Source organism: Oncorhynchus masou, chromosome 9 (assembly GCF_036934945.1).
Source record: "Oncorhynchus masou masou isolate Uvic2021 chromosome 9, UVic_Omas_1.1, whole genome shotgun sequence".
NCBI lineage: Eukaryota > Metazoa > Chordata > Actinopteri > Salmoniformes > Salmonidae > Oncorhynchus > Oncorhynchus masou.
This window is the reverse complement of record NC_088220.1, coordinates 47,523,100-47,533,555: the sequence shown is the minus strand read 5'-3', so window position 1 is coordinate 47,533,555 and position 10,456 is coordinate 47,523,100. Positions and strand designations below refer to the sequence as shown.

The window sequence follows — 10,456 nt, the reverse complement described above, 5'->3', positions numbered from 1 at the left end:
CAAGAACTGGCAAATCTGGTGCAGTCCATGAAGAGGAGATGCACGGCAGTACTTGATGCTGGTGGCCACACCAGATACTGGCTGTTACTTTTGATTTCGACCCCCCCTTTGTTCAGGAACACATTATTCCATTTCTGTTAGTCACATGTCTGTGGAAACGTTTTCAGTTTATCTCAGTTGTTGAATCTTGGTATGTTCATACAAATATTTACACATTTTAAGTTTGCTGAAAATAAACGCAGTTGACAGCGAGAGGACGTTTCTTTTTTTGCTGAGTTTATATGTCCCAGTTATTTAATGGCCTGCATACTCACCAGACATGTCACCCATTGAGCATGTTCAGGATGCTCGTTCCAGTTCCCGCCAATATCCAGCAACTTTGCACAGCCATTAAGGAGGAGTGGGAGAACATTCCACAGGCCACAATTAACAGCCTGATCAACTCTATGCGAAGGCGATGTGTCGCGCTGCATGAGGCAAATGGTAGTCACAGCAGATACTGACTGGTTTTCTGATCCACGCACCTACCTTTAAAAAAAAAGAAGCTATCTTTGACCAACAGATGCATATCTATATTCTCAGTCAAGTGAAATCCATAGATTAAGGCTTAGTGAATGTATTTCTGAGTGATTGAGTGATTTCCTTATATGAACTGTAACTTTGAAATTGTTGCATGTTGCGTTTATATTTTTGTTCAGTGTAGTTTCGGAATTCCAACTGGAACCGGATAAGGCTTGTATTATTATGTGGTTTGCTTCTAAAACATCTATCAGTATATTGCTTCAGAGTTTTCTGTGAGGAGTGATGTTCCGTCATATAATCTACTTGCATGCCTTTTTCTACTGCTCAGAGACCTGCAACAACGAGAGCTTCACATCAACACAGTAAGAGTGCTCTGGAGAGCAGACAATACTGTATGTACAGGTAACTACCAAAATAAAGGAAACACCAACACAGGGCGTTGGGCCGCCACGAGCCGCTTCAATGCGCCTTGGCATAGATTCTACATGTGTCTGGAACTCTATTGGAGGGATGCGATACCATTCTCCGACAAGAAGTTCCATAATTTGGTGTTCTGTTGATGGTGGTGGAAATACTGTCTCAGGCACCGCTCCAGAATCTCCTACTAAGTGTTCAATTGGGTTGGGGTCTGACGACCCGGGCATATGGTTTACATCCTCTTCATGCTCATCAAACCATTCAGTGACCACTCGTGCCCTGTGAATGGGGGCATTGTCATCCTGGAGGAGACCACTCTCATCGGGGTATAAATTATTCACAATACAGTGTAGGTTGAAGGTGATCACTCAGAATGGCTGTGTATTTATTGGTGTTTCCCTTGCCCTCTGCTTGAGTGGACCTATTCCATGCCAGGAAAATGTGTTTGCTGACATACAAGAGCATGATTAGACTTATGCTTCTTACCTCGGCCTCCCAAGGAACAGGAGACCCAGACCCATCTCAAAGTCATGGTATAGTATTAATAAACACCCAACTCTGAATTTCTTAGCATCTAAACAGAAAAATAATATTACAGAAAATCATATTTGAGAAGGCCTATACTGTATATCATGCAAAGGCACTAAAACTGCCATGTAGGCCTAATCTAGTTGAGAGAAAATATGCTCTCCTCTACATACAACGACATAAACATTGAATGGAGACTGATGAGAGATAATGCTTAATGTGGTATTGGATGGGATTCCTAGGGGTGTTCCCTTCACCTATCGCCAGGGGTATAAGGAACGGGAACAACCCCAAGACGAACCTCGGGGCAGTGGAAAAAGCCACGGTAAACCCTCTTGTCTGCGGCTGTCAATGCTCAATGCAACACAGTTTACTTCAAAGTAACTTGCTGGTTCCGTAATCAAAACACTTATCCAAGATGGGGTCACTCGTGATCGTAAAGAAATGGATCCAACGGAATCTCCGGTATCTCTCCACAGCGGCCATTTGCGTTGACTGCAGTTTATATAGGTCAGATGTCATAATGCGGATCATGTCATCAAACTGTACGCTACAGTGGATGACGCAATGGAAACAGTCAGAAAACTATACTGGGATAGCACTGTTTTCCTTTGTTATTGTCTCAAGTAGATCATGCTCACGCACAGACGTCAGTTTACCGTCTAGTTTTGATTAACATTTGGTTGACTTGTCAACTAACATGAAAAAATGAACAGTTTTCCGTGTTGATTCAATAATGTCTTCGCATAGAGTTTTTGGTTGAAATGACGTGGAAATAACATTGATTCAACCAGTTTTCCCCAGTGGGGCTGGTCAGATTGACCAAAGCTTTTGGATTCTATTGAAATTATCAAGGTCCCTCAAACGTTTTCCATAGGGTTTAATGGTGAAATGTTGAATTACACCAGTATCCTATGCATTGTTTGGTCACCTGCAATAGAATTGTCAGGAGTAGAGTCGGATCACACATTCGAATATTGTTTACATAACAAAGGCCACTCCACATGTCAAGCCAATGCTAGTTAAGTGTCATCCTACTTGAACCATTGTGAGACTACTTGCGCTCTGTGGCATTGTGAACTTGTTGTCCCTTAACTACCCAGTTGTTTCCCCCACATGCAAGCTAGCCCCTAAATCAGGCATTATTACTAGGTGTGTCAGAGGAAAGCCCAAAAGATTGTCAAAGACGCCAGTCACCCAAGTCACAGACTGTTCTCTCTGCTACTGCATGGCAAGCGGTACGGGAGTGCCAAGTCTGGGACCAAAAGGCTCCTTAACCACTTCTACCCCCAAGCCATACGACTGCGGAGCGGAATAATTAATCAAATGGCCACCCGGACTATTTACATTGACCCACCCCATTTGTTTTTACACTGTTGCTAACTTGCTGTTTATTATCTATGCATAGTCACCTTGCCCCTACCTACATGTACAAATTACCTCAACTAACCTGTACCCCCGCACATTGTTTGATAAATAAAGTTTGATTTGATTCTACATAGGAGCCCTTACAACATTGTGCTCTGTGAAAATGAAACATGTAATGCAAATAGGTAGGGGAGTGGATCAGAAAACCAGTCAGTATCTGGTGTGACCACCATTTGCCTCATGCAGCATGACACATCTCCTTCGAATAGAGTTGATCAGGCTGTTAATTATGGCCCGTGGAATGTTGCCACACTCCTCTTCAATGGCTGTTACGAAGTTGCTGGATTTTGGTGGGAACTGGAACACGCTGTCGTACACATCGATCCAGAGCATCCAAAACAGGCTCAATGGCTGACACATCTGGGGAGGTTGCAGGCCATGGAAAAACTGTGACAATTTCAGTTTCCAGGAATTGTGTACAGATCCTTGCGACATGGAGCTGTGCATTATCATGCTAAAACATGAGGTGATGGCGGAGGATGAATGGCACGACAATGAGCATCAGGATCTCGTCATGGTATCTCTGTGCATTCAAATTGCCATCAATAAAATGCAGTTGTATTCATTGTCCGTAGCTTATGCCTGCCCATACCATAACCCCAACACCACCAAGGGACACTCTGTTCACAGCGTTCAGCAAATCCCTCGCCCACACAACGCCATACACACAGTCTGCCATCTGCCCGGTGCAGTTAAAACCGGTATTCATTCATGAAGAGCACACTTGTTCAGCGTGCCAGTGGCCATCGAAGGTTAGCTTTTGCCAACTGAAATCGTTTACGATGCCCAACTGCAATCAGGTCAAGACCCTGGTGAGGATGACGAGCATATGCAGATGAGCTTCCCTGAGACGGTTTCTGAAAGTTTGTGCAGAAATTATTCCATTGTGCAAACCCACAGTTTCATCAGCTTTTGGGATGGCTGGTCTCAGACAATCCCTCAGGGGAAGAAGTTGGATGTGGAGGACATGGGCTGTGGCGCAAGTTGGAAGTACTGCCAAATTCGCTAAAATGTTGGAGGCGGCTTATGGTAGAGAAATGAACATTCAATTCTCTGGCAACAGCTCTGGCGGACATTCCTGCAGTCAGCATGCCAATTGCACACTACCTCAAAACTTGAAACATCTCTGGCATTGTATTGTGTGACAAAACTGCACATTTTACATTGTTTATATGCTTTTGTATATATAGTGCGGAGTCCCTATTTAGAAGGGACTTTGGGAATTAAGTCCGTGATGTCATAAACCACAAAACTCTAGTGAAGGGAGGAAGTGTTTCCACTTCCTAGAGAAAGTGGTTCACAATGTCCAGCAGAGCCCCCTTTCCTGACCCCCTCCTACACCTATCACCCACAGCTGCTGTTCTTCAGTTTCCCTCTCCTCACAGATGGGGAAGTCTAGGGAAGGGGAAGGTTACTTTCTCCCATTCAGAGATATTATCACCAGGGTTAGCATAATGGCTACATTTATACTGCCTTCAGAAAGTATTCAGACCCCTTCACTTTTTCCACATTTTGTTATGTTACAGTCTTATTCTAAAATGGATTAAATAATTTTCAATCTACAAACAATAACCCATAATGACAGTGCAAAAACAGGTTTCTTTATGCAAATGTATATATGTAAATATTACATTTACATAAGTGTTCAGACCCTTTACTCAGTACTTTGTTGAAGCACCTTTGGCAGAAATTACAGCCTCAAGTCTTTTAGGGTATGAGGCAACAAGCATGGCACACTTGTATTTGGGGAGTTTCTCCCATTCTTCTCTACAGATCCTTTCAAGCTCTGTCAGGTTGGATGGGGAGCGTCGCTGCACAACTATTTTCAGGTCTCTCCAGAGTTGTTTGATTGGGTTCAAGTCCGTGCTCTGGCTGGGCCACAAGGACATTCAGAGACTTTCCCAAAGCCACTCCTGCGTTGTCTTGGCTGTGTGCATAGGGTCATTGTCCTGTTGTAAGGTGAACCTTCGCCCCAGTCTGAGGTCCTGAGCACTCTGGAGCAGGATTCATCAGGGATCTCTCTGTACATCTTTCCCTCAATCCTGACTAGTCTCCCAGTACCTGCTGCTGAAAAACATCTCCACAGCATAATGTTGCCACCACCACGCGTCACCATAGGGATGGTGCCAGGTTTCCTCCAGACGTGACACTTGGCAATCTGTTCAAAGATTTCAATCTTGGTTTCATCAGACCAGATAATCTTGTTTCTCATGGTCTGAGAGTATTTAGGTGCCTTTTGGCAAACTCCAAGCACGCTGTCATGTGCCGTTAAATTAGGAGTGGCTTCCATCTGGCCACTACCATAAAGCCCTGATTGATGAAGTGCTGCAGAGATGGGAAAACCTTCCAGAAGGACAACCATCTCCAGAGGAACTCTGGAGCTCTGTCAGAGTGACCATAAGGTTCTTGGTCACCTCCCTGACCAAAGCCCTTCTCCCCCGATTGCTCAGTTTTTCTGGGCGGCCAGCTCTGGGAAGAGTCTTGGGGGTAACAAACTTATTTCATTTAAGAATGATGGAGGGCCACTGTGTTCTACGGGACCTTCAATGCTGCAGACATTTTTTGGTACCCTTCCCCCAATTTGTGCCTTAACACAATCCTGTCTCTGAGCTCTATGGAAAATTCCTTCGACATCATGGCTTTGTTTTCGCTCTGACATGTACTGTCAACTGTGGGACATTATATAGACAGGTGTGTGCCTTTCCAAATCATGTCCAATTGACTTTACCACAGGTGGACTCCAATCAAGTTGTAGAAACATCTCAAGGATGATCAATGGAAACAGGATGCCCCTGAGCCCTATTTCAAGTCTCATTTCTGGACCCCAGGAAGAGTAGCTGCTGCTTTTGCAACAGCTAATGCCGATCCTAATAAAATACCAAATAGTAAAGAGACTGAATACTTATGTAAGTAACTTATGTAACATTTTTTCAGATATACATTTGAAAAACTGTCTAAAAACCTGTTTTCGCTTTGTATTGTGTGTAGATTGATGGGGGAAATGTTTTAATAAATCCATTTTGGAATAAGGCTGTAACATAACAAAATGTGAAAGAAGTTCAGGAGTCTGAATACTTTCCGAATGCACTGTATATAGAATCTTCAACATCTCTGTTCTACTTGGTTTTCACGAAAATCTAGCAGTTCAGTGAACTTCAGAATGGTGGATCAATATAGAAATCTTAGGAATGGTGGCATAGGAAATATGGGTTTTAACTCAAAATGTATGTTGGAAACACTGTCCTATCATCACGGAATTTGACACAACACATTACCAATGTCTAGTGCGTGTAATGCGAAACCCTTATTTGGGGATTCATTGGTCAAGAGGACCGGAATCAATTACACATTCCACATTGGTTTATCAACAAGGAAATAATAGCCTTGATTATCTCGTAGATAATAATAGCCTTGATTATCTCATATTATGATGAGCAAAATATCCTGTGAAACAGAACTGGCCGTGGTTCTTTCTGGTGGGTTGTAATCAGGGCTTAGGTTTGCTCACACAAGCTGGTAAACCCAGTCTGTAACAAAAATACAGTTGATTGACTGCTCTGAACTGGAACGCGAAGTAAACAGTGAAAATACATAAAATAAACGGTTTCCCACAATAGAAAAAGACAGAAAAACAGTACTAAAAGATGTTTGTTTATTGTCTCACAGACATTTGTCATTCGCATTAGTGAGTCTGGCCACATTCATAAACCTTTATAAAACAAAATACATGCTTACAATTAAGTCATTTAGCGGACTCTTATTCAGAGACTTACAGGAACAATAAGGGTTAAGTGCCTTGCTAAAAGGCACAGACAGATTTTTCACATAGTCAGCTCGGGATTCGAACCAGCGACCTTTCAGTTACTGCCCCAACACTCTTAACTGCTAGGCTACCTGCTACCCCATTCATGGCTTATTGCAATGTCCCATCACTTGTGCCATGTCCCCCGGATACACAGGTCAGTCGTCCTAGATAAGATAAGCTGTGTGAATGGCAACATGCGTGGTCTGCGATAAGAGTCCACTGTATCTGTAGATAGGAATGTCACGCAATGAATAAAGGCCTTTGGGGAAACCTGACAGAAAAAGAGGTCAAAACCAGAATATAACCTAGGATTTACTCTGGACTAAAATATATGCCCATCTTTTTTCATAGATTAGTAACAATACAATGTCACGTCATAGACAATTCATGGGCCCAACTTTTTTTCTCTCCAGATTCTTATCAAAATGTCACATCATAGACAATTGTTGGTTTCATAATTACTATAAAAATAAAGAAAATGGGGCTGTTAAGAAAACGGTAGGCTGCTTGAAAATTATTGGTTTGGTACTAGATAAAAGGGATAAAGGGCAAAATTATTGAATGAGTGATTACAGAACCTTATGAAATAACAAATGTTAAGAATTCTAATTGGAACAAAGACATTAGGTAATGATTGTAGGCTACACAATGTCAATGAGACTAAAACAACCACAGAAGGACATCAGTGACACTGTGGCTCACGTTCGAGTTTGTCTGTCACAATATTGAAGTCACTCCGTCATGTTTGACCCAAAAATATCTTGGATAGGCTCTGCCCGTAAGATGTATTTATGATAAACCTTGGTCCAAAAAAAAGGCATATCAAATATGCCTTTTATTGTCACTTAAAATGGGCCTTTCTCCAACACTTGCAAACTAATTCAATAACCATTTGCAGTTCGTGTAAAATGGCATTTCACAGAACTTCGATCAATACTTATTTTGAGCAAAGAGAAAAAAAATAGAAACAAGGAATTATGAAGCTATTACTGACTAATGGTGGTCATTTTGAACAGCATGTCAATGTTTGATCACAAGACAAAAACATTACAATAACTATAAAGGAGAATATACCTTGTGTGGAGCATAAATTAGGTAGCGTTCATATGTCAGCATAGTGGAAAGAACTGGCTACACTAGTGATCCAAATGATGGCATAATCATTAAAACAAAACAAACGTTTGTAATATGACAAGACATAGATCTGGTAAATAATTTCTCTTGACACGGATATTTTTTTAGACAACCATAGCTTATGAAATTAACCCCCGATCCCACAATACAAAATAATCTCACTTTTTACAGGTCCCTGAATATGAACTGCTTGGAACAATATTGGCTATTGACAAATTACATTTGAGAGGTTGTCACCATTTAAATCTAAGCATAGGCTACAAAATGTGTTCTTACGATAACATTTCGTACTGTACTGACGCCTGCACTTTAAACTTCCATTGAATGCGTTCAAACTGAACCTATGCTGAATAAAGGAAATTAACTGCTACACAGCAAACATTCCTTTAAGTTCACAAACCACATACAGTTTGGAATGACCATGAAGTGTTCAGTAATATGAACAAGCAAGTATAAAAATAAAATGTAGGCAAGCACTGCCATGGTTGTCTGAACAAAACACAGGCATCATTTAAGACATCAGCCATGGGCGACAAGCAATTTAAGCACAGTGGACTGGACTTGGATAGCAGTGTGAGCTGCAATGTACTGCTAGTGTAGATGTAGCCTAAAGTCTCTGCACGTTCGAAACCTGAGATTCAACACGTTAACAATGCAGCGCTCTGGGCCACACGCCCCTCCCTCGTTCGGTCCCTCACAGATACACATCCATGGTATTAAGGATCATATGGCGGCAGAGCGGACAGTTCTGCTGGTAGATGGGCTGGCGCAGCAATATGTTGGTACAGTCCCGACACAAACACAGGTGGCGGCAAGGCAGCAGCACCACTGTCTTAGTACTGTCCTGGCAGATTATGCACTTCTTCCTCTCTTCCTGCTCCTGGAGCAGAGTCAGTAGGCTGTCCTTTGGGGGACCCTTGGAGCTGGTGCCCCCCTCCTCTGAGGAGAGCTTATGTTTCTGTATAGGTCTGCATGTGCCACTAGAGCTGGGGAATGCTAGGTCCCACAGGTCATCCATTAGCTGGCGAGGCCGAGCAGCGTGTTCAGCGCGTGTTGCAGTGTCTCCTGCCCTACCGTCCGGAAGAGCCCTCTGCTCTCTGTCACTGGGTTCAGGTTGCCTGGTGTGGCCCTCACCCCTCACTCTGAAGTTCCTGTAGACTGGTGTTATCGTTTGGTATAGGAGGCTGGCCTGCCGCTGAAGCCTCTGCCACACGCCCCTCCCCAGCATGCAGAGGCGATGGAGCACCCTCTGTAGGACCTGCAGGGTGGGGAAAGAGTTGAAGTAATCGACGGCGTGGCGGGCTTCAAGACGGGTTAGCTCAGGGTTCATGTAGATTGTGGCGGTGACAACAATGGCAGCCGTGAGAATGAGGCCATAAATGTTCAGGAGGAAGACGCTGACGAAAATGTGTCCGAGCAAGCCTAGGAACTCCAGGGCTAGCCTGACGGGAGTCCAGAGTACGATTGAGGTGCCGACCAGGCTGCTGTAGAGGAAGGTGAAGAGGGTGAGGGTGAGCTCCATAGCCTTCTGCAGTGGGTAGGAGACCGCCTCCCACATGCTGACGACAACAGAGTAGACGTTCTGTGTCCCGATGAGCAGCAGGTTGACCACCGTGTTGACCAGGTAGAGCACCAGGCTGACTGCAATGCCAAAGCCCTCCCACACCTGCTGCAGCAAGCAGAGGCCACACAGCAGCCCACGGTGGAAGAGATCCCTGACATGCAAGAGAACATGCGAGGACAAGTAGCCCACCATTTTGAAACTCTCCAAAATACCTCCCAAGAGCTGCAGCCAGCGCCCTAACATGTTAACTGTCCCCTGGGCCAGAAGTGATACGCTGTCCATCATGGCAACCATGCAGAACACAGTGAAGTTCCAGCACTTCACCATTGAGTTGGTCAGTAGCATGGGTAGCTTATTCACAAAGTTGATACATGCCGCCAGGAGCCGTATCACTGAATGGACTATTAAGAAATTTAGGTCCAGGAGGAAGAATATGAAATCGAAACATTTCCCAATAGTGCAAAAGACAAGGTTCACCAGACCCATGATACAGCTCTTACTCGAGTTGGTCCACTGTCTTGATCAATTCACTTTGTCTGGCCAGCAAAGGTTACATAGCCAGCAAGATAACGTTAGCTACCTCGTCCTCGGTTGCGTTCACTTCTCCTTCGGTTCAATTAGCCAGTTTAGCTAGCTAGCATAACAAAGCTAGCTCTACTAGCTAACATAACTACCTGCCAAACACGTTGGTCGGGCACATTCCAGTTGCAATTTGAAATAACCAGCTGTGCAACCGCGTTTGTTTTGGCTAAAGGGCGAACATATCCACACACTGTAATCAGCGGATGTTTACTTTCAAACTTGAGCAGGCTTCAGTAACTAGCTAGCTCTTCGGTTAGCCGATTAGCTAACAAACTGTTCTTCCTAAATAAATTCCCGTCTTGCGATCACAAAATGTTCCATCTCCTCATGCCCCGTCTTCAATAACGTATATCCTTGTGCAAAATCCACCATAACCCAATGCAAGATAAAGGAAGTTGACGACGAAAAGTCACAAAACAGACACGGGCTGTTACCTGTACGGTGGCCGCCATAATTGTTTCGGTTTGGTCACATGA

General features: G+C 43.7%; 1 protein-coding gene across 1 annotated transcript; it reads right to left on the bottom strand.

The window, feature by feature from the left end:
- Window positions 1–6,525: 6,525 nt before the first annotated feature.
- LOC135546066 (E3 ubiquitin-protein ligase RNF26-like) lies at window positions 6,526–10,456 on the bottom strand. Its single transcript, XM_064974184.1, has one exon. It carries the CDS (start codon window positions 9,882–9,884, stop codon window positions 8,529–8,531), a length of 1,356 nt encoding a protein of 451 aa, XP_064830256.1. The 5' UTR covers window positions 9,885–10,456; the 3' UTR covers window positions 6,526–8,528.